This window comes from Gracilinanus agilis, chromosome 2, assembly GCF_016433145.1.
Source record: "Gracilinanus agilis isolate LMUSP501 chromosome 2, AgileGrace, whole genome shotgun sequence".
NCBI classification, from domain to species: domain Eukaryota; kingdom Metazoa; phylum Chordata; class Mammalia; order Didelphimorphia; family Didelphidae; genus Gracilinanus; species Gracilinanus agilis.
In genome coordinates this window covers 299409846-299434118 of record NC_058131.1, presented here as the reverse complement: position 1 = coordinate 299434118, position 24273 = coordinate 299409846, and the positions used below count along the sequence as shown (strand labels likewise).

Sequence of the window (24273 nt, the reverse complement as noted above, 5' to 3'; positions counted from 1 at the left end):
TGTTCTATTTGTTTTTCCTTGTATTACAAATCTACATGAATTTAGACTTAAAATATGAAAATTTGTCAAAACATTTATTAAAAATTATGTATTTTACTTTAAACTCTATGGCTAATAAACCAAATTCTAATTTTCAGTCTAAATTTGCTCTTAATAAGGAAAATTAGATTTCTTTGCTGTCACTGTAAGACCTTTATTCAGGTCCCTTTACCTTTTTTGCATCAATTCTTTCTAAAATTTATGAACTATTAAAGCTAGACGGGAATTTATTATTTAATCCTTACACCTCAGTTTGCTGATGAGGGAACTGAGCCCCAAACACATCAAAATAATGAGCCCAAATCCACATAGTTGGAACTATTAGCATACTTTCTTGGCTCCCTATTCATTACTCTTATTGTTATTGAAGTATATGTGGATGGGTAAATATATGAAGAGTAACATATTCAAAGACTGGAAAGTAGGAAATAAGTGCCAACTTTAATTTTAATACTAGAGGTAATCAGGAACCAGTGGAATTTATTGAATATAGGATGACATCAAACCTGTGGTTTAGGAAAATTGCTTTGGCAGATATGGAGAATGGATTGGGATGGAAAGATGCTTGAGGTAGAATCAAATAGATTTCTATTGTTAGTCCAGGCCATGGCAGAGAGGGAAGGATGAGACAGAAATCACAAGATTTGGCAACTTATTGAGTATGTTGGGAAATAATGACATGGAGTTTGATAAGCGGGATTCCTGAAAGAATGTTGGTATCCTTGAAATAGGAAAATCTGAAGAATGTTAAGTTTTGAGGGAAAGCTAACTGGGGTATAAGACTAGAGATGATATTTACATCTAAGTAGAGTCTTATGCCTAGAGATGGTAATTGAATTCATGGCTGTTGATCAGGTTTCCAAATAAGAGTGTATTTGGCAGAAGGGTCCAGGACAGAACACTCACAAGAGGTGTAATGTATGATGATTTAGCAAAAGAGACTTAAGAAAGAGGACCCAGACAAGGAGAATCAGAAGAAAGCAGTATTAGGAAAGCCAGTGGGGAGTGCCAAATGCTCCTGAAGGCATTAAGAATGCAAATTGAGAGGTCATTTAAATTAGATATTTAGGAGCTCACTAATGATTTTGGAAAAGTCAGTTTGAGTTAAGAGATTGGAAGCCAAAACAGTGAGAGGAAGGGGAAGTAGAAGGTGTAGATGACATTTTTCAAAGGAGTATGGCTGAGAAAGAGTAGAGAAAACAATAGCAGGGATGGTGGCATTTTTTTAAGCATGGGAGATTTAGGCATGTTTGTAAGTGACATAGAACCAACAACAGATGGGAGTCTGAACACCAGAGAGAAAGGTTGCTGCTGGGAGCAATCTGCTGAAAATGAGATTAATTAAAATATGGGTATATATTAGTAGGGTTGGTCTTTGTCAAGAAAGACTTCAGAGACTTAAAAAATGTTTGAAGATCCTGTCAAGAGCTTTTGAGATGAGAGTTCTTAGCAACTTTCTTGATTTTTCCCCCCGGGGTAAATTATGAGGGAAGGCCCACAGCTATGAGGGTAGTTTGAGATGATTACTACTGGAGGCTATTCCTGAGAAAAAAGGGTTGAAAGAGGTATTCCTGAGAGTGCAAGTGATTAAATTAGGAATAAAAGATTTCCTTGCTGAAATGAAGGCCATTTGATGTGGGTAATATATATTGTAACAGTACTACCCCAACTTCACATAGGTTTTAGGTATTAGGTATTTTATGGGTCTATGCTCCTGAAACCATAGCTTAGAAGCCTGTAAGAGTGTACTTAAAATAGTAGACATGATTAGCTCAAAGACTGAAGTGGTTTAACATAAATAACAGTAACAAAATATTCCTCTCTACCTCAAACTTGGGGCACACCAACAAAAACATATAAATGTCCTTGGGGGAAAAATAGGTACCCACACAGAGTACAGTGGTACCCAAAGTTAGTATGATTGGAATGAAAATCTAGCAAAGAAGGGACAGCTGGGTAGCTCAGTGGATTGAGAGTCAGGCCTAGAGATGGGAGGTCCTAGGTTCAAATCTGACCTCAGATACTTCCCAGATGTGTGACCCTGGGCAAGTCACTTGACTCCCATTGCCCACCCTTATCACTCTTCCACCTAGGAGCCAATACACAGAAGTTAAGGGTTTTAGAAAAAAGAAAAAAAATCTAGTAAAGAAGAGTTTTTTTCTTTTGTTTTAAATGTTTTTCACATAAGGGTGGGGCATTTTTGCCAAAAGATTTTTTCTCCTCTGTAGCTATTATCAGAACTTACCTTTCTGTGTCTCATGGATACCTTTGACAGTGGGGTAAAACTTATATATTCTCAAATTTTTAAAAATACATCAATACATAGGATTAGGAAGGAAATCAATTAATTATATTGAAATATCAGAATATTTTCCAACATAAGTTAACAAATCCCAGCTAAGAATTTTTGATTCATCAATATTTGATTGTCATTATTTTTAATATGGTCTATGGATGTGTATACTTTTCCTAATGTTGAATCAACTCTCCATTTTTGGTATAACTCCAACCTGATCATAGTGGATAACCTTTTTGACATATTGTTATAGTCTCTTTGATAATATTATGCATCACTGTTCATTGGTGATGTTGGTCTAGACTTTTTGATTTTTGCTCTATCTACTCCTGGTTTATGTGTCAATTTTGCCTCATAGGCAGTAGATTCCTTCTGTACCTATTTTGATTTTGGTTTTTAAATATTTTTCCATATTTATATGATCCATTTTCTTTCCCTCCCCTCTTCCCTCCTCACTCCCAGAGCCGACAAGCAGTTCCACTTGAGTTGTACAAATGTTATCACTTGATACCTATTTTCATATTACTTCTGTTCCTATTTTGGCCAACAAATCTGAATTAATTTTTCCTTAAATGTTGGTAGCATTAACTTGTAAATGGATTTGTTCCTGGGTGTTTTGGGAATTTCTAGTTTGTTCGATTTCTTTTTCTGAGAACTGGTTCTTTAAATTGTCTATTTTATAAGATCATAGATTTAGAATTGAAATATCAAGACCAGCCCCCTTATTTTGCAAATGAGGAAACTGGGGACAAAGTAGTTTGGTCAGTGTTCATCCAGTTTACTTATCAATTTTATTGGCAAATGATTGAGCAAAATAGTTTTTATTTGTTCCTTTATCTCTTTATTTGTTGTGAGTTCTTTTTCTCTTTGATACAGTTTGGTCTTTCACATTTAAAAATCAGATTAGCTACTGATTTATTTATATTTTTTTAAGCATCTGGTTTTATCAATATGATGGAGTTTCTTGTTCATCTATTTTCAGAATTTCTATTTTGCTTGGTTGGAGTTTTTAATTTTATTATTTATTAATAGAAATTTCTTTTTTCTATCCAGCCCCACACTCCTTTGGATAAAGAAACCAAAGAAAACCAAATTCCATGTAACAAATATGCATAATCAAGCAAAACAAATTTCCTCATTGACTATCTTCAAAAATTGAATGTCTCATTTTGCACCCTGAATCCATTACCTCTTTGTCCTGAAGTGGATAGAAAGCATCATCAGTCCTCTAGAATTATAGATGGTTAGTGTGTGACCCATTTATTGTTTCTCTTATTAATGTTTAGAGGTGTCTAGAGATATAATTTCCCCCTAAAGACTGCTTTGACTGTAGAATTAGTCTATTAATCCCTCCTAAAAAGTTCTGGTATGTTGTCTTATTCTCGTAATTTTCTTTAATTGAATTATTGTTTCTATGATTTTTTTACTAATTAAATTATTTAGTTTCTATTTAAATTTAAATTCTTTTAAAAATCTTTTTTGATTTTTTATTTTTGCATTATAGTTAGTAACGGATGTAGTTAGCATTTTTGCTTTTCTGAGTATATGAGGTTTTTAATGCCCTAGCACATGATCAGTTTTACTTCGGCATATTGTCTCATAGGTGGAAGATTGGTAAGGGTGGGCAATGGGGGTCAAGTGACTTGCCCAGGGTCACACAGCTGGGAAGTGGCTGAGGCCGGGTTTGAACCTAGGACCTCCCGTCTCTAGGCCTGACTCTCACTCCACTGAGCTACCCAGCTGCCCCACATGATCAGTTTTTATAAAATACAACCCACATATGAGAAATAAGTATATTACTTTGTATTTCCATTTCATTATCCCCAAACATTAGTCATAACTAACTTTTCTAAAATTCCTCATGATCTTAATTTCTATCCTATTTATCTTTTTTTTTTTTTTTTTTTTTTTTAGATTTATCTCTAATTCACTTAGTTACCTATTGGGATATTACTTTAAATGACCTTGCTAATGGTAAATCTGTAGCTAGAATCTCCATCTTCAGGTTCTTTGAATAGATTAGATAAAATTAATTAGTTTGATGTTAGACTGAGTTTGGCATAAGTGTGATTTCTAATAATATTATGCATGTGAAAGTAGAAATGCTACTTTTTTTTTTTAGCAAATAATAGAATTCTTTCTTTTCAGCTTAATTCCAGTGGCAGTACTAAAATAATGTTTCAAATGAATGAGATGTTTCAATTTATAGCAGAGCCCTCAAAGAACTTCTAATTTGGTAACAATGTAGTTTATAATAATTTCTATCAGAACATAACAATGTTCCCGTTATTTGTTCAAAATAACCAGTTTTATTTGCCAAAGATAACATCATTATAAAAATTTTCATTATTTTGCCAATTATACATTACAAACCAGTCTTATTAGTCTTTCCAATTGTAACATCAAGACTTTTTTGGCTTTCTAGTATTGCTCTTTATTTTGCTTTGCATAGTGATTTTACATTCATAATGAAAAAAATTGGTAAAGTTTTCTATGTGGAGTTGTACAGTTGCTCATTTTGATATCAGATTTTTATAAGTGCTTTTTTGTATACTATAAGCATTTTTTTTACTTTTGATTTGATAAGAATATTTTAATTGTTCAAATGTTGTTGACCACCAAAGCCATCCTTAACTGATATATTTCATTCAGATCCATCCCCACCTCTCCCATTGCTTCCAGACTAACCCTAGGTGAATAAGTGATTTAAATCAGACTAGGTAGACAAAAAACAATGCTAATCTTTTTCCCAGTCAAATTTATCCCTGGGTTGTACATTTCTGGTTGCGATGGAAATCTAATTCCATTGTTAGGCTTTAAATTCCATTAACTAAAGCCATTAAAATTCTTGCCCTGAGGGCAAATTTTTATTGGCTTGGTGCAATAACCTACAAAGTTGGGGGTAGGTGAGAAAAAGCATGACCCCAAAAGGTAGGCAATCAGATACATTTCTGTTTTAGAATAGATACATCAATTCTAAGACAGAAAGTAAGGGTTTAAAATTTTTTTTTAAACTGAATGCTTTTTTACAGCACAATATTCGGTTTCCTCCACTAAAGTCTTCCTCTGTGATTGTTTCCTGATGTTTTGGAGCTAACACAGTATGAAGATTGGTTATATGCGAACATCCTTGTGATGATTGTACTTGATTGTGATTCTACCCTCCCTTCACTCATAATCACCTCAATACTGCCCCAGTCCACTCCTTCTCATTACTGGGCTTTCCTCACTGTATAATGATCACTTCCCACCCCCCAATCTCTCCCCTTCTGTTCTGGTAAGAAGTTCTTCATAGTAACTATAACTAGTCACAACTTAGGAATCCACACCTGTAGTTACACAAGTTAAATCCCTTTTCCCTCCCCCAACATACACATCCAACATAAGATGCTCTCCCTCCATTTTAGTACAGAGTGAATCATAGAGGATGCTTAGTTATGGATAGGTTGCTACATTTCAGAGCTCATTACTTTGTTTTCCCCAAAACCTACCCCTTCCTTATATGTTGAGAGGCAAAGATTCTTTTAGTCACCCAGGTTCGAAACTTTAGTGTCATTCTTGATTTTTTATTTTCTTTCATTCTACATATCCAATACATTGCAAAATCTTATCAAATCTACTTTCATAACATCTCCCAATTACATCTTTCTCTTCTTTCCATTCATACACAACCACCACATCTTGCATTTAGGAAATAGCCTCCTTTTTGTTTTTCCTGCCATAAACTTGTCCCTCCTCCAATCTATTATCCACACAGTTGCCAGTGTTTTTGCTAAAAAACAGGTTTGATCATCTCATTTACTTTCTCAATAAACTTCTCTCTTAAGGTTTCTATTTTCTATAGATATTTTTCTATTATTTCACCTTCATCTTATTCTTTTTAATGGCTATTTTTTGTATTTGTTTTACAGGATAAAGGAATAGGACTGGTTTTGCCATTTCATTGACTTAGGGAATTCCTTGTGAGGAAAAATAACTCTACCAATGCAGATCAAGATTCTAGGAGAGCCAGGTTTCCTAGAATAGAATAAGATGTAAGGAACGTAAGAAGTGATCTAATATGAGAGAGGGTTTATAAATATAAATATAATCTAACTGGAGTTGCAAAAGTACAATGGACTGGATTGGCAAAACAAGATAGAGATATGGGAGGGGCAAGGATAGCAAAGATAATTTTGAGTGGTTCTGAATTACAGAGATTCAGAGAGAGAAATTTGCTCCCTACTTTTCAGAAACCTAAGGCAGTTCCACCCAGTTTTCAGGAAGGCTTTGCATTTAATTTTCTGCTGGGTAGGAAAGGTTTGGATCCTTGATGGGCATGGAAATATAACCATTCTCTTTAGTAACTGCTCATCAACCCCAAATCCCTAACACTCAGTAAAACTCTAGTCCTAAATCAAAGTGCTAAACTATGGTTGATTTACTAATTATCCTTCCAGCTTCAGCAAGGACAGCCCAATCTAGACCTAAGTTCGAATGTACTGCACCGTTAACTTCCGTAGTGGACCCAGACACTAGCTATTATTCATTTGGAAAAGAAACCTTTAAGGGCAGCTGGGTGGCTCAGTGGATTGAGAGCCAGGCTTGGAACCAACACAGTATTGGTTCCAAGGCAGAAGGTAAGGGTTTGAAAAAAAAGGGAAACCTTTAACGACAATCATTTTAATTAAGGGGAAATAGCACTGATTTTGGAGTTAAAGTCTCCATGGTTGGTTCTATCACTTAATACCTCGTGTGCCCTCTTTGTCTAGTTTCCTCACTTGTAAAATGAAGAGCTTGGACTGGTTGCTTTGTGGCGTCTCTTCCAGATTTAGAGATGTTCCTCTTAACTTCCCTGAAGTGGTATAGTGCCGTTGAAAGGGCTTTAGAAATCAGAGCACCCAAGTTCGCATTTCAGCTCTGCTACGGAGCAATATTGGACAAGTGACTTTATCTCTATAAGCTTCAAATTTGAGGGGGGGGGGGATGTTGTAACCCGACAGGATTAGGGTAGATAAATTCTAGTGTCCTTTCCACTTCGATCATTCTTAAAATCCTAACTTCTTCCACCTACAAAATCCTATGGGCTTTAGGGACCAAGTTCTGTCTCCGCCCACTTCCTACTGCCTCTCCTCTACGCTTGCGTGCCCTCTGCGCCAACAGCCCCAGCCCCCACCTTCCCTCACGCCACGCCTGCGCACTGTTTCCCATGTGTGCTCTGTAGTTCATTACGACGGATCCAGCTGAACTTCTTGAGGTTTGCAAGTTTGGTTTCCGACCCCTTCGGCTGCCCTTTCCGCAGATTTCCGCATCTCCCAGCTGACGCTGCAGCTATGGGCAAGAGCAAGACCAAGCGCTTCAAACGGCCTCCGTTCTCTCCCACGGGTGAACGTGAGGCAGCGGAGAATGAGGAGGCCGTACTTGGCGATTCGCCGGCTGTGGAGCTCCTAGAAAAGGTGAAGCGGCCGAAATCAGATCCCTCTTTCCTCATCCTTTCTCCTTTCCCCCTCTTCGCCGCGCGGGGGCGCGTGGAGAGGTTAGGGCTGAGCGCGCGGTACTCATCCGTTCCCTTCCCCTCCCCCTCCCCCTCCCCTCACCCCACCCCGCACGTCTTCTCAACTGTCGCCCTCGGGGTCCTCTCGACTCTTGACACCCCCTCCTCCCCTTCTGCCCGCAGCTCCAGCATCCCAGCGCTGAAGTGCGTGAGTGCGCCTGTGCGGGGCTGGCGCGGCTGGCGCAGCAGCTACCCGCCATCTCTGCCTTGACCCGCAGGAACGCCGTACGGCAGCTTGGGCCACTGCTGCTGGACCCCAGCTTGGCTGTGCGGGAGACTGCGGCCGGCGCCCTGAGGTGAGTGGACCGGGTGGGGCCGCAAAGGTCCAAAGGCCCGGGGTGGGAGGGGTGGGTGTGCTGGGGGCGGAGCGAAAGTGACCTTTGCTCCCACCCCGAACCCCTTAGGCTAAGCAAGTGAGGGGAGCCGTGAACCGTGAGCCTGGGTGGAGGGGAGGGGCGGTGTAGGAATCCCTAGTTCTCTGGGATGAGTCAGATCCCTCTTTCCTGGGGAAATCTGCCTCCTTCACCTCATCCTTAGCAGAGCCAGATGAGGGCACAGATGTTAGGGATCCTTATATCCCTAGGTGGGGGTAGAGGATCTGCAACTCCCACTAGGTGAGCCATTTCAATGTAGGGATCCTCTCAATCCTCAGGGATGGGGTATGATCTCCCTCATTTCCTTCAATACTTTGGCTCAGGTGTTTCATCCAGCCACCCTCCCCCTATCTCCAACTGTTACCACCAGAGTTAACTTTGTATTTGATCTATGTGTGCCTGGTATTTACCTATATTTGTATTTGACACTAGATATAAATTAGGAGACAGCTAGATGGTATAATGGATAAAGTGTTGGATTTTGAGTTTAAATGCTGCCTTAGACACTAGCTGTGTGATCCTGGGCAAGTCATTTAACCACTCCAAAATTTTCTTATTTGAAAAATGTAAATAATAGCATCTGTCTCACAAGATTATTGTGAAGATCAAATCAGATAACATGTAATGTGTGCTTTGCCAATTACATAAGTGTTAATTATTATTATCTTAAAATGTGAGCTTCTGGTAGGTAGAAACTATTTCTTGTATATCTAGACCTTTGTATAGAGCCTGTTTGTGTAATAGTCACTTAAATGCTGTTGCTTTTTGTTGCCTACTAGTTTGAACAGATTGTTTTCAATGTCAGGAACTTTTCCTTCCTCTTATACCAGAGAATCCAGAATGATGGAAGCAAAGGAATTGGTTCTGTAGCTAATTTTTTTATTCACATCTGTTATTTCATTCCTGTATGCAACTTGGCAGTATAGAAATTATTTCTAAAACAGATTATCACTTCATAAGTTCATATAATCTATAATCTGGAAAGGGATTTCAATGATCATCTAGTTCAGTCCCTTCATTTTTTATAAATAAGGAAACAGCTATAAAGAGGCTAAGTGACTTGCCCATCATCACACAGTAGAAGCAGGGATTTTGAAGTTTGGTCTTGACATTTAAAACCAGTGACCTTACCATGGTATTCTGTAATTTAAGAGTCTTTTAAAGTTGCCTGTGGCACTGAGAGGTTATTTTTGCATAGTTAGTAAGGATAAGTCAGAGGAGTCTTGAACCCAGGTCTTCCAAACTCTAAGGGTGACCCTTTACTACACTATGATGCCTTTCTGAAAAGTGTAGTAATATTAGATTCTTAAGATTAAAAGAATTCTGAGGACATCATATATCCCTTTCATTCTTGACAAATGATCATTCAGCTACTTCATAAACACCCTTCTCAAGATACTGTAACTTTTAAAAATTTAAATGTTAATTTTTTTAATGAACAAAAACCTATTTTTCCCTATCTTCTCCCCACTGGGGAAAAAAAGGAAGGAAGAAAAAACTCTTGTAACAAAATATGCATAGTCAAGCAAAAAAAAAAAATATTCCTCATTAGCCATGTCCAAAAAATATGTTTCATTCTACATCCCAAGCTCATCGGCACTCTTATCGAGAGGTGGGTAGAATGCTTCATCGTTAGAAATCTAAAATCATTACTGTTTTGGTTAGAGTTCTTAAGTCTTTCAAATATTGTTATTGATATTGTATAAATTGTTATCCTGATTCCATTCACTTTATGTATATGAATCTTCCCAAGTCTCTTTAAAACCATACCCTTTATTGTTTCTTCTAGCACAATAGTATTCCATTATTTGTGTAACATAATTTCTTTAGCTATTCCTCAGTTGATAGATATCCCCTTAGTTTCCAATTCCTTGCCACCACAAAAAAAAAATCTGCCATAAATATTTTTATATGTATGAACTCTTTTCCTTTGACTTTTTTTGGCTTTTGGCCTAGTAGTGGTTTTGCTGGGTCAAGGTCAGTTTAGTAACTTTTGGAGCATAGTTCTAAATTGCTTCCCAGACTAGCTAGACCAGTTCATAGCTCCACCAGCATGCATTAATGTGCCTATTTTTCCATAGCCCCTCTATAATGCCATTTTCCATTTATGCTCCTGAGCAGGTAGAATTTTAGAGTTGTTTTAATTAATTACTGATGATTTAGAATATGTTTTTCATTGAATTCTTGATAGCTTGGGTTTCTTCTTTAAAAAACTACCCATTCATAGCCATTGGAAATGAATTTTATTCAGTTCCTTATAGATGTTGGAAATGAGATTAGAGAAACTTGCTGTAAAGATTTTTTTCCCCTAGTTATCTACTTTCCTTCTAGTTTTGGCTATGTTGTTTTAGTTTGTGCAAAATTTTTTTAATTTCGTGAAATCAAAATTGTTAATTTTTTCTTTGGTGATCCTATCTAACCCTTGTTTGGTCATGAAATATTCCCTCATTCAGAGATTTAAAAATTAATTCCTTCTTGTTCCTCTTATTTGTGATGTCTAAGTCATGGATCCATTTGACCTTTATCTTGGATAGGGTGTGAGAAATTGTGCTACATCTACTTTCTGCCATACTACTTTCTATAACAGTGTAGATCACTTTCTTTATTCATTTGTTAGGAAGATCTTCCTTATGTTGAGCTGAATTATATGACCTGGTAATATTCTGTTATTTTCCTAGTTCTGTTTTCCAGGACCAGACAAAGTTACTCTTCCACCTGACATTCCTTTTAGAGATTGTTTTCTTGTCTCTCTCTAGTTCCCCTTCAAATCTTTTCTCCTGTAGGCTAAACATGCCTGTTTTTGTAAACTTGTCCTTTTTTTGGCATAGTTTGTAGGCCCTTTATCATTCTACTGTCCATTTCTGTATTCTCTAGCTTGTCTTTTTCCCACCTATAATGTCACTTAGGAAATAAGTTAAGAACCATTTAAAATATGAATATTTCCAGTGTAGAGTTAACCACATACTGTAATACTTAATCCAAGAATAGAATGTAATAATTTTAATTCCTTGTTTAGAAATCTCAGTGCTTGTGGGGGTTTTGAAGTTTGTGATGACATGGTTACTAAGGACATCATGACACCACTTGTTGCACTGTTAAGAGAGGTATGTATTTTAAAAAATATTTTGCCCTCAGACACTTCCCAGCTGTGTGACCCTGGGCAAGTCACTTGACCCCCATTGCCCACCCTTATCACTCTTCTGCCTTGGAGCCAATACACAGTATTGACTCCAAGATGGAAGGTAAGGGTTCAAAAAAAAATTTATTTTTTTGGTAATATTGGATGGCAGTCTAAAATTGTAAACTTTTTGAAAATATAAACTTATGTGGCTTCCTCTTTGTGGAGATGAAAAGTTCATTATTTAAGTAGACACTTAGTTCTCCTGTAGAGTGTCCTTTAGGACTTGGGAAATACTTTTTATCTTACTTGGTCTCTTTTCATACCATTTTTTTTTTTACCTATTTATATATCTATGAATACATTATTAATTTATAATTTATCAATACACGTTAAAACCAGATAGAAACTACATATAACTAACATATAAAAAGAAACATTATATTGTAAATATGACCATTTGTTTTCAATAGTTGTGTGTATTTTATATATACATATGATTATATATTTGTATAAATATCAGGTAGGAACTATAAAAAGCGTACAATTTTATGTTTTAATATCAAATAGATTTAAACTCATTACATGTGAATATAAGAAGATTCAAAATTAATTTAATAGTTTGCTAGAAACTCAGCATCTTTGGCCAATAGTGAGCATAAGCTTTTGTAATAAGTGTTCAGTATGAACAATAGATTCTTATTTGTTAACATCACCCTATTTGATAGTTTTCAGAAATTTAAAAAAAACAACTGTTTGCATACATATCATTTCTTAATATTCCTGGCTTTTCATTTTATGAGAAGGCTGTGATGATTGATCCAGAGAAAGCATTAGTTTTTTGTTCTTGAAAACTTTACAACTGAAAAGGCTTAAAAGGCTGCTCTTCTCAATTTATCATTCTAACAAAACATTTATATAAAATTATTGTCTTTGAAAAATTGATCCTCATAATGATATAGAAAAAGTAAAACTCCTTATCTTTAAGATAGTTCGAATTTATATGACCGTGGTCTAGTTGTATCTTGACAATTCAGTGGTCATCTAGTTTTTTAGTTTTTGTAATCTTTTGATTTACTTCTGTGCTACTGTTTTTTACATTGTTTCATGATTTATATTTAATAACACAATTTTTTATAATACATGCTATTTATATTCCTTTTAAAAAGTATCTCGTATATTTTTTCCATCTTTGCTATATATATATCTCAATTTCTTAACTAATTTTTAATTTTCTTTGAAATTAAAATTGTTTTACATCCATATTTTACTGTGACTTGTAGGTATTTAATTTTCATTTGTTTATCCTAAAAGGGGAAATAAATTTCAGTGAAACTGACACAATGTCATGTTAACTTCATTCCTAATCACCATTTTCGATCCCTTTTTCTATTTCATACTAGTGTTTTTTGTGTTCATATTTTTATGAAACAGGGAACTAATTGATAGCATTTGATTACAGTGTAGTGCTGGATTAGATTCCAATGAAGCGTCTTTGAAGAAAAACAAAGATCTGAATAAAAATTATATCGAAGATATAGCTAATGAGGCTGTAAATGTGCTATGGAATATATGGTAAGAGCATCTTTCCATTTACAGTAGACCTCTACTACAATTACTTAGTTTACAATTTTTTTTTTGTTCTTTTGGGAAACTAGGTCCCCCTCATGGAATGGTCCTATGTATGGTCCAACCCCTGTTCTCTTTGTTCATATCAGCTCTTTCTTCCATTTCCAGTTCCCTACCTTTCTTTTCCTAGAACTGGTTACTTCTGTTGCCAGGAGAACATATCATTGCAATGAAACTTGACTCTCTCTTTGTCTCATTACCCCATTCTCCTAGCTCAGTGACGGGCAAACTATGGACATTATTCCTAATCTGATGAAAACAATGAGTAGGATACAATACAAAGAACCTTCGAAGGAGTTGCCTTAGAAACAGACTGACAGATGAGCGTTTCCTTTCCTTTGGCCCCCCTCTTTAAAAAGTTTGCCCATCACTGTCCTAGCTCATTACCTTGTAGAACTGCCCATTACTTTTTTTTGGGGGGGGGGTATAGCTATGATTGTTGGGAATTTTTGTCTTATAATTGATCATGAAATGTTCTAGTTGATCCTATGTCTCTCTTTAGGGCCAAGCAAAATATAATATATAAACCGTTTTCAACATGACACCCCTTTGGATATTTAAAGACAATAGTAATTGACCCTCCTTCAGATCTTTTGCAGACTGATATTCTCTGTCTGGCATGTGAAGCATGGTAAAGTATAGTTGCATTAATTTGGCAACTAGAGTAAGAAAAAAAACACAAGATTCCTAGTACATTATTCTCTAGCAATACTTTGACAGTTTGACATAATAATGAAGCTAATTAGTAGGAAGAAGTTACTACCCTACTGCCCACCACTAACCAAACACCACTAACTAAAACATCGTGTGTTTGATCCTCCATTCTATCCTTATAGGAGCGTAGAAATGATAGTGGACACACCATGACAAATATTCAATAAGTGTTTTTTCATGCTTCATTTTTTTCTCTACATTTTGTTGCTTCTTTTCATTCATACCTTCTGACCCTAAAGAGTAACTTCTTTTTCTGTGGTAAAGAATTAAAATTTCTAAAAAGCTGTCTATAAATATTTCCAAATTGAGTCATTATTAAAGTGGGAGATGCATTTATTCCCTGGGGGAAAATTGGAGGAAGCTAAGTAGAAAGAATGTTATTTAAGGATAGAAATTAAATGCAGATTTTCCACTGCCTGGTTCTGTTGACCATAACTCCATTCATATTAAGAAAGAAATTTAGATTTAGCAAACTGATAGAAATGAGTAATAAGTATAGAAGACTTTAAAATACCTCTAGAAGGTAGCAAAAAAATCCTTGGAAGCAATTAGTTAATGCTACTATGTTTGTATCCCCCTCAGCATCTAGCACAAAATTGTCATGACATGGGAGGTAATCCATAGTTCTCAAAATTTGTGCTAGAGAACAAATTTTCACCTAGACTATTGAAACAGCCTAATTTATTTCCCTGCTTTTTAGTGTTTGCTCTTTCCAGGCTGTCTTTCATAGTTGTCAAAATAATTTTCCTAAACCATAGGTCTAAATGTATCACTACCCTGCTCAGAAGCAATCAGTGACCTCTAAGAGAAAATATAAACTTCTCAGCCTTGGATTTGAGCCCTTCTCATATTATTCCATCTTCTCCTCTTCACATTACACTCTAGTCATATTGGACAACTAAATGTTCCATTCAATTCAACATATCATCTACCTTAGTGCAATCAACCCAAGACTTCATCTCTCATAACCTGGAACACACTTTCTCCTCAATATCCTTTAACAAATTCCTTTAACATTCATTTAGGGTGCTATAGACTCTGAAGCCTTCACTGATCCCTCAGATTAATGTGTTCTTTTTCCCTTTAAGTACTTATTTGTGTATCTGTTGTAACTCTACAGTATTTGTCAACTTGAAAGCATGAATAATTGTCTCTGATCCAGAAACATCTAGTACAATAATTTATACATATTGAGCATGTGGCATATTTTTTAAGTAAAATTAAAGTTCTAAAAATATGTCAGTAGATCTATGGTTTCATCAAAATTGCTTGTCCTTCCAATAGAGATTGTAATCTTTCCACCTCACTAGATTTTTCATGAATTTTTGTTAACAAAATTTGCAAATCTGGTGAGAAGTCAGAAGGTTTTGAAATTAGGCTGGTCCGTAGATGCCAAAGAAAACACTACTGATATAAGAACCAAAGACCATGTACTTGTCATAATAAGACATAGCTTTAGGAATTCAGTGGAAGCCTAAGTAACAGAAAAATTCCCAACTTTAGAGTTTTTTTTTTTGTTGAAGACCATGTTAGTTTTCTTTGTGTATTTGCATATATGCAAAAAGATAATTGAATATTTCTGTTATTTAGATGTTGACATAATATGGATGTAAGTGACTTTTTAATTTTTGGATGGAGTAGCTGTGTTTTATTAATGACAATTTTAGTCTTCGTTAAGAATATTAACTTTGGGCCATTTTTGTTTTTAAAGTCTCTTAGAACATAGATTGTACCTGAGGTTTAAACTATAATTGAATTGTGTAGTGTTCAAAATTATTCCTTTATACCTTTTTTCACTTCATAGTTTCCTTTAATAAGTCCAGGTAGTCATTTTAATATTTTAAACTTGTTACCTAATTTTAAAATTTGCTAGTTCATGGGTTTATATGTGCTTGGCTTTTTCATGTTAAAATGTGAATAGTAAAACTTTTTTTCCCCCCTTTAATTTAGTGAATGCAGTAGTAGAGCAGTATCTATATTCAACAAAGAAGGGTGCTTGGAGATTGTATTAAAATATTTAAGTAGGTTTTCCACCAATGTTGACCTGGCTATTTCAGTAGGTAAGTGAAGAAAAAGTGATGGTTTATTAAGTATTTACAGTATAGTGGTGTGTGTGTGGGGGGGAGTTTTCATAGAACTTACATGTTTATTCTTTAATGTATAAAAGTAACAGTTATTAGTTTGATCTTATTGTATTTACTTAAATAAACCACCACCACTCTCACTTTAAAAAGAGGAGGTATAAAATTTGAGTCCTTGTTTTCTACCCTCTTTAACTATAATCATTAATCTTTGATATTTATATCCCTCTTACAAAATTATGATTATGCAGAGTTAAAGAGTGGTCACTGAGAAAGCTAGCTGAATTCAGTTTTTTCCTCTTCCAACCTAGAAGTGATGAGAGGAAATAAAGATAGGGGGCGAGAAGAATCAGTAATATTTGATTGGGAGTAGAATAAGGATATTCTGATGAACTCTTGCCTTGCTCCTTTCTCCCCTCTACAGTAAAGAATGGTAAGCATTTAGCTGCTCTTTGATTCAACTATTTGTTTTCCCTGACAAGAATATGGCACATTCCACTTAAACCCTATTTGACAACAACCGATTTTCTTTTAGAAGGGCAAAAGTGATGAATTTTCCTCTCAAAAGGGAGAAGATATAGAAGTGCAAAAGAGAGAAATAATATATTGATGAGGATGTTTTTAATTAAAACATTTTAAAATAAATTTCCATTGATTACCACATTTCTTTCTACTTTCTCCAGAAAGGTATGTGAGGACATTTTTTTTAAAAAGGGAAATTATACCTGCAGTTGTTATGCTTTAAAAACAACGATAGCAACATATTAACTAATTTTTAAAATGAATTTAAGGGACTTAATAAAAAGCTGCCACTCTTATAAAATAAAATTTCCAAGTCTTTTACAAATCTTTGATTTTGTCATTTATTGACAGAATGAACCATTGCAGCATCTTATTAGTTCTTTTTTTTCCTACTGAAATCCTTTGAGCCAATTCCAAATATTTCAATGTGGTGTGTTTAATAAAAGTGTTAGACTTGGAGTTAGGAAAGCCTGGATTTGAGTCCTCATCTTACATTTAGCTCTCTGATCATGGGCCAATCACTTAATCTCTTCATCCCTATTTTCTTACTTGTAAAACAAGTATAATAATACTTAGAGTATACCTACCTTGTAGGATTCAAATGATATAAAGTAAAGCACTTTCAAGACCTTAATGTCATCTATTGTAGTTTTACTTTAATTTTACTATCCAGTGGATTGTAGTGGATTATATGTTCTCTTGTTCTTAAGGCTTTTGTTTTGAAATAACAAGATAAATATGAAGAGGTCCTACTAGGCTATGTCTTTTATTTTAATATAACATTCCTTTATCTTTTTAGAATTTAATGTTATTCTCCTGGCTTAGAGTTTGTCATTCTTACCTGTCATTCACATAGTTGGATTTAACTAAGCTCTGAAGGAGAATAAAATTGTTACAAATAGCAAACAGTATATTAGAGCCGGTTCACATTAAAAAGTCATGTTTTTTTATTGATCTGGTTAAGCTTTTAAAAAACCCTAATTTTTAAATTCAGTAGGGTTGTGTTGGCATTTATGCTCTTAAAGAGACTTTCAAGAGAGAAATGTAGGATAAATTTTTCTTTTGTGCTTTTGGATTCTGTTCTATTGAATAGAAGTGGCCTCAAGCTCTCAAAGGCTGTGCAATCTAGAAATAGGCTATCTCCAAGTGTTATCCGAGTGACAGATTATGATCTGATTCATTTCTTTAAGGGATGATTTGTCATTAAAGCTCTAAAAGAATTATAAATATTTCACTATATTAACATCTCAGCCATTTGTAAATGTGGTTATATTTTTACATGTGACCATATCATTCATAGGACTATTTGTGGTGAAGCAGTTCATTTTAGCTTTAATAAAGTTACATCCAAATTCAGAAACCTTTGAAACCTAGTATTATCTTAAAAGAACATGCTAATAGTGCTGTTTTGTAGATAGAACTGTACCAGAAAAAATAAATATCCAAACTAAACATGACTAGAGAAAATAAAAATGTATATACTTTTTAAGTTGTCCAGTTACTGTATATTTATTCAGATCGGATTTATTTCAGTTGCTCAATTTTTGTTTCCACAGCATTTTGTTTACAAGCAGTAACAGAAGATAACCCAGAGCTTTTAAAATCTTTTAGTGCTCCAGCTCTACAGGTGCTAGAATCAGCAATGTTCTCACCTATCTCTTCTATGGAATACACTCTTCTGAAAACATTATTGGCAGGTATAATTTTAAAGGAATGAATGGTATATGTATTTAATAATTTTTATGTGAGCAGTTGAAACTTTTTACTAGTTCATAGCTTTGTTGAATAATTAAAATGCTATAGTGAGAAGCAAAATTTGGATTGACTTCTTATATTTCAGAAAATCTTGGTCTTTGCGTAGAGGATTTAAGTTTGTTTAAGAAGCTTTCATTTAAAATTTGTCATAAGTTGAATGAACTTCCACTAATTGTTTAAAGAACTTATTATGGATTTTCTATTCTTAATTATTAACTACTGAATTTGGATGAAGAAACTGAAGCTGTATGGCCAATAATTTTATTGTAGATCTTTCTCTTTTTTTCTCCATGCACCCCATTGTTTCATTGTATAGAGAAATGGCAGAGGCTGGTTTTAAAAAAAAAGTAAAAAATGATTTTTGTTGATATCTTTTCTTTTTAATATGTCTCTCCTTTGTTCTTCCTGAGTATCGTGCTTTTTATAATTCTATATAGATTCCACATTGCAGTTAGATGAGCCAAATGTCTATTTTGAAAAATGCATTCATTTTCATAATTGCCATCTTTTTTATATTCCTCTGCCCTACCTCTTTGTTTAACTTACTTTGCTTATCAAAATGTGTGTTTTCAAAACAACTATATACTAGATGAGAGATCTTGGAATTTTAGTACATTCCATTCCACTCTTGAAATATAAGATGTTGTTGAATAGGGCAGCTCATGTTAAGATGGAAAAGAAAACCAAACAGTTTGTCTGGTTTAAGAAGAAATTTGATTAGTGTTTTCTGGGTAAGCTTATCTAATAAATGTAGGCACACCAAGTGAAGGTATTGTCTTTAGTTAAGGGAAGGAAAGCCTTGTGATAAAAGGAAGGTTGCCACTGACTTGAAGCTTATTGACATTTAATGTAAGCTTGAATTGGGTGATGAGACTGAGTGCTGAAATTAAACCTGATCTTAAATAAACAAGCATTAAGTGTCTACTGTGTGCTAGGCACTGGTGATGCACAGATGAAAACAAAATAGTCTCTCCCCTTAAGGAATTTGCCTTCTATCAGGGGAAAGATAATATGTGAACATGTAAACTTGTATAAAATGTGGAGAAAGTAGTTTGAGAGGCACTAAAGAAAGCCTCAATACTTAAGCTATACCCTGAAGTAAACTAGGGATTCTTAGAGACAGAGGTGAGAAGAGGAATTCATTGTAAGCAAAGTGCCGTATCATCTATTGTAAAGACATAGAAGATGGAATGTTGTGTGTGAGAAATAGCAAGAAAGACAGTTTGACTCTACCTTAGAGTGGATAAACAGGAGTGATGTAATAAAGTTGGAAAGCCAGCTTGTGACAGGCTTTTGATGTCAACCAGAGGGGTTGTATTTAATCTTGGAAGCAATCCAAAGCCAGTAGAATATGTAGATCGGGAAATTTATATATGATGATTCATTGTTCTCATATTTGTTCTTCTTAGGGACAGTGTGGAATCTAAAGGATATTCTTCCATCCAAGAGTCAAGCAGATACCATAAATGCACTTCTAAAGATTTTCTCTGATGTTTTAGAAGTGGATATTGGGGAAGTGGTTATTCAGATGAAGGAAGCTGAAACTCAAAGGTTAAATGCTGCAGAGGCTGAGACTGAGGAAACAGAGGAAATGAATGGTGATACTTTGAAAGAAGATGATGAAATGGAAGAAATTCCCCACAAAAAGAAAGTCAGAAGGAAAACTTTCATTTCAGACTTACTTCCGGTAAGTTAAGTGATGCCAGTTAAAACCAGTTAATCCAAGTCTTTCCTTTGAATATTTCATATTCCTTTACTTTATAGATTTTCCAGTGAAATTGACTACTAAAATCAATCCTTTATCTCTCCTTATTTTCATGACAAAATTAGAGCTATGTTCCCATTCCCGCCCCCTTCTTATCCTGCCCCCCCCCCTCCGCCCCAACACTACCACCAAAAAAAAAATCCCACAAAATACAGATTGAAAAATATTTGGTGAGGTAATATTGAAATCAGGCCTAAATGATGCTTGATGTTGTACTGGAAATGCTTTTGTTACATTGTTACATTGATAGAGATATTTTTCTCCCAGGTACTTTGTACTAGGTCCTTCAGTGGCTGTTCCATGGACCGGAGATCAGAAAGACCTGAGGTCAAATCTGGCCTCTGTTGGTTTACTAGCTTTGTGACTCTGGGCAAGTCACTTAGCCTCTGTTTCCTAATCTGTAAAATGGGGATAATAATAGCAACCACTTTAAGCCAGGGTTGTTGTGAGGATCAAATGAGGCAATAATTATAAAGTGCTTAGCACAGTACTTGGCATATAGTTAAGTGTTATATAAATATTAGCTAGTATTATGCATTTTCTGTTCACATTGAATAGAGTTTCCTCTTCTGATATTTCCTTCAGGATTTTGTTTTTATTATGTGGAATTGCTGTTGATTTTTTGAGGGGGTAATTTTGTATTCTACTTAAGCTGTTGTTCTTATAAAAAGCAATAAATATTAAGAATTCAGAGAAGCATCAAAAGACTTCAGATTAATTTATTTTTAAAGTAAAATATAATGCTACTAGCAAATTAGATTAGTTTTTGTTTTCCAGTCCTTTTTAGTCTCTAGATTCTCTCCTCTGCTGTCGTAAACTGTTTCCCAGTTTCTTTCAGACAACAGGAATTAATGGCTGATTATTGTTTTGTATCTCTTAGAACTTAGCATGTGTTCTTTTATATCACTATTTACAGTGTTTTTTCTAGTGTTGTATTTCATTATTATACTTTGCCAGTATGTCCTTTAATCACCTTTCCAATATAGTTCATTAAGTGTTTGTTTCTTTCTCTTTAAGGAATGATAATACTAATGATTGAAGATTGCTTGATGATATACAGCAATGATGTAAAGATTTATTTCCTCAAATGACAGTTTTTCTTGTTTATCCTATTTGTATTAATTTTTGTGTGTGCAAAATATTTTCATGTAATTAAAATAATCTTATTTTTGAGGCAGCTGGGTAGCTCAGTGGATTGAGAGTCAGGCCTAGAGATGGGAGGTCCTAGGTTCAAATCTGGCCTCAGATACTTCCCAGCTGTGTGACCCTGGGCAAGTCACTTAACCCCTATTGCCCACCCTTACCACTCTTCCACCTAGTAGCCAATACACAGAAGTTAAGGGTTTAAAAAAAATGTAAAAAAAAAATTATCTTATTTTCTTTTGTGTGATTTTTTTTTTTTAACCCTTACCTTTTGTCTTTGAATCAATACTGTTTATTGGTTCCAAGGCAGAAGAGCAGTAAGGGCTAGGCAATTGGGGATTAAGTGCCTTGCCTAGGGTAACACAGCTAGGAAGTTTCTAGGGAGAGATTTGATCCCAGGACCTCCCATCTCTGGGCCTGACTCTCAATCCATTGAGCCAAATAGCTGTCCCTGCAATCTTTTTTTTTTTTTTAACAAATTTTTTGTCTTCCCTATAAAATGAAAACATAGTTTCCAACCATCTTTCTTTTCTGTTTTCTAGCTCTCTACTATTTTTCTTTGTTTCATTTATTTTATTTATTACCTCTTTTACCCCTTAATCTGTTCTGATATAACCTGTACATAGAATCCTTACTTATAAGAAAGAAAAGCAGTTGAGAAAAAATGAAAAAATGAGTCCCTTTTTCTGATGGTATATGCAACATTCTAGACATTTCTTCTACCACTTTTATCAAGAATATGGAAATTTGTTTAATCAGTAGTTTTCTAGGATCAAGACGAGGCATTATTACATTTAATCAAAGTTCTATTATCCTTTGTTTATATTATTCTGCTTTTTTTACTCCTCATTAGTTCACATGGGATTTGCCATTTCTATGAATTCATCACATTAAATGTGTCTTACAGTGTAGTAATCCATTATGTTAATATGCCACTGTTTATGCAACTATTCTCTGATCAATTGGCAACCATTTTATTTCTATTTTTCTGCAACCATAAAGGCAGTAGTTCTTGGTGGCTTAGAGTGGGGGGTGGAGTGATAGAAGCCACATATTTGGGAGCTTGTCTAGCTGAACCTAGCAATAAAATTATTATCAGAGATATTCTTTTGTTGGTACCCTGAGCTTTAGGATCCTAGGAAGGGAATAGGTCAGGACAAGAGGTTGGGCTTCATCTTGAACATATCATCTGTGCACACTACTCTGAGGCTTAAATGAGTTAATACATGTAAAATGTTTTGTTGATCTTAAAAAGATCAGTTACTTCTGGTCAACACGAAATCAAAATAATCTTAAAAAATTTTTTTAATTTTATCAGTTACATGTAGAAACAATTTTTGACAATTGTTTTCTGTCATTTTAGGATTCAGATTTTGTTCCTCCTTCCTCCTCTCTTGCCCCAGTGGGTAAATAGGCCGCTACAGGTTATACTAGTGCTTTTATGCAATACATATTTCCGTACTGTTCATGTTATGATAGAATACACATATCTCACATACAATAAAACATTCATGAAGTAGAAGACCCACCAATATATTATACCATCTTTAATATATTTGTTTATATGTGTCAATCAATGGCTTAATAGATGATGTATATCAACCTAAAAATCTCACAGGCTTCAGGTTTTATAACTAGATCAATGCTTCTATTTTAAAAATCAGTAGTTTTGTAGATTAAATTATTTATATATCATTTAGTTGTAATTAGGAACTCCAGTATACACCTTTGCTATATGTTCCTAAATTCTTGAAGTAGTATATCCATGATACTTTGGAAAAGTTCAGTTATCTTGAACAAATCTTATTTTCAGGTAATTTAAACATAATTGATGTTAAAATTCTTTGTTGTTATAATATCTTTTGCTTTAATTTAGTAATTTATACAGCAATTCCTTTGAACTAAAACATGTACTGTAACCTAAGAAAGTTATAACCCTCTATGTACATATGGAGCTATGTTAAGTTGTTTTTTTTTTTAATTTGGAAAATAATGTTCTAAATCAGGAAGTGGGAATCAAGAATCCTAAATAGGCCAGAAACATGAGGAAAGCAAAGCAATTTATATCTCTTACCAAATCAGGACTTCATAGTTTGATTTCAGTATTTTACTTTAATAATTTTCATAGCAATTAGAATGCAAGTGTAAAAAAATACTACATTTTAATGTTAAATAGAATTTTTTGCACTATACAGCACTGAAAAAAAGTATATCTATCTTCAAAGATGATTGAGTTATTAACTTCATAAAGATTTTTTAGTTTCCTTTCAAGATAGCATTAGTGATTGCTATATCAACCTCATATATTTTCAAAGAATAGAGGTGCTACATTTTGCCATTATTAGTACCAGTCAAAATATTATAGACCAAGATGTAGTCAAAATGGCAAAGTAGCAGGAAGTCCGATGAGCTTTCCTACGTTCCCCCAAACTCCTAAAAGATCTAGATAATATGCCAGACTGAATCCTGGTTAGAAGATCCAAAGAAAAATTGTCAAGCCCAGGTTGGCATAGGGAAGTAGGGAATTTTACAAATACTAAGGACAGAATATATCCAATATTATATGGTATAGACTATTCCAGAGCAGGAAGAAGCTATGTACTAGGGAAGAAAAGGTCCTAGGTCCAGCATAAAAAGACCTAAACTCATGCAGAGTGTATGAAGAGGTGTCATCTGGCAATTCTGTTGTTTACTGCTTATAAATTGAGGTCATCAATTCAGGACAGATTCAGGAGGGGCCCTACAACTAGAGCTGGTGTTCCAGGATAAGGAAAACTTAGGTTCTAGGCTGAGTGCTAAGCAAGGAGCATACGCCTTAGATTCTAGGAGCTCAGTAAAATCTCATTTCCAGCTTCTAGCCCAGTCTGTATCCTATAGCAGGATAAATGTTACCTCACTCTCAGTAAACTCCGGAATCAAATTGAAAATCCTGCTTAGTGTTCAAAAACCCTTCATGCCTTTCCAATCTTCCTACAACTTTACAACCTTTTCAGCAATAAACTCACTGAAAATGAGAATGAACCAAATAGAAGCTCTATTAGATAGCAAGAAATAGTAAAGCAAAATCAAAAGACTGAAAAATAGAAGAAATTGCAAGATATCTTATAGTAAAAGCAACTGTCCTAGAAAATACAGTTAGGAATCATTGGACAATCTAAAAGCCCAAATAAAAAAATAAATAAAAAGAGCCTGGACGTCATATTTCAAGAAATCATGAAAGAAAACCGTTCATATCTCTTAGAAATAGAGGGCAAAGTGAAATAGAAAGAACCCACTCATTACTTCTGAAAGAACCCTGAAATTG

General features: G+C 34.7%; 1 protein-coding gene across 1 annotated transcript in view; it reads left to right on the top strand.

Moving 5' to 3' along the window:
• The first annotated feature begins 7647 nt into the window (after positions 1-7647).
• Positions 7648-24273, top strand: part of HEATR3 (HEAT repeat containing 3) — a 39074-nt gene continuing 22448 nt past the window's right edge. Inside the window, exons 1-7 of the mRNA XM_044664161.1 lie at positions 7648-7770; positions 7992-8164; positions 11259-11346; positions 12823-12935; positions 15654-15763; positions 17863-18003; positions 19471-19748. Of these exons, the coding sequence (XP_044520096.1) occupies positions 7648-7770; positions 7992-8164; positions 11259-11346; positions 12823-12935; positions 15654-15763; positions 17863-18003; positions 19471-19748 (1026 nt within the window). The remainder of the gene's footprint in view (positions 7771-7991; positions 8165-11258; positions 11347-12822; positions 12936-15653; positions 15764-17862; positions 18004-19470; positions 19749-24273) is intronic.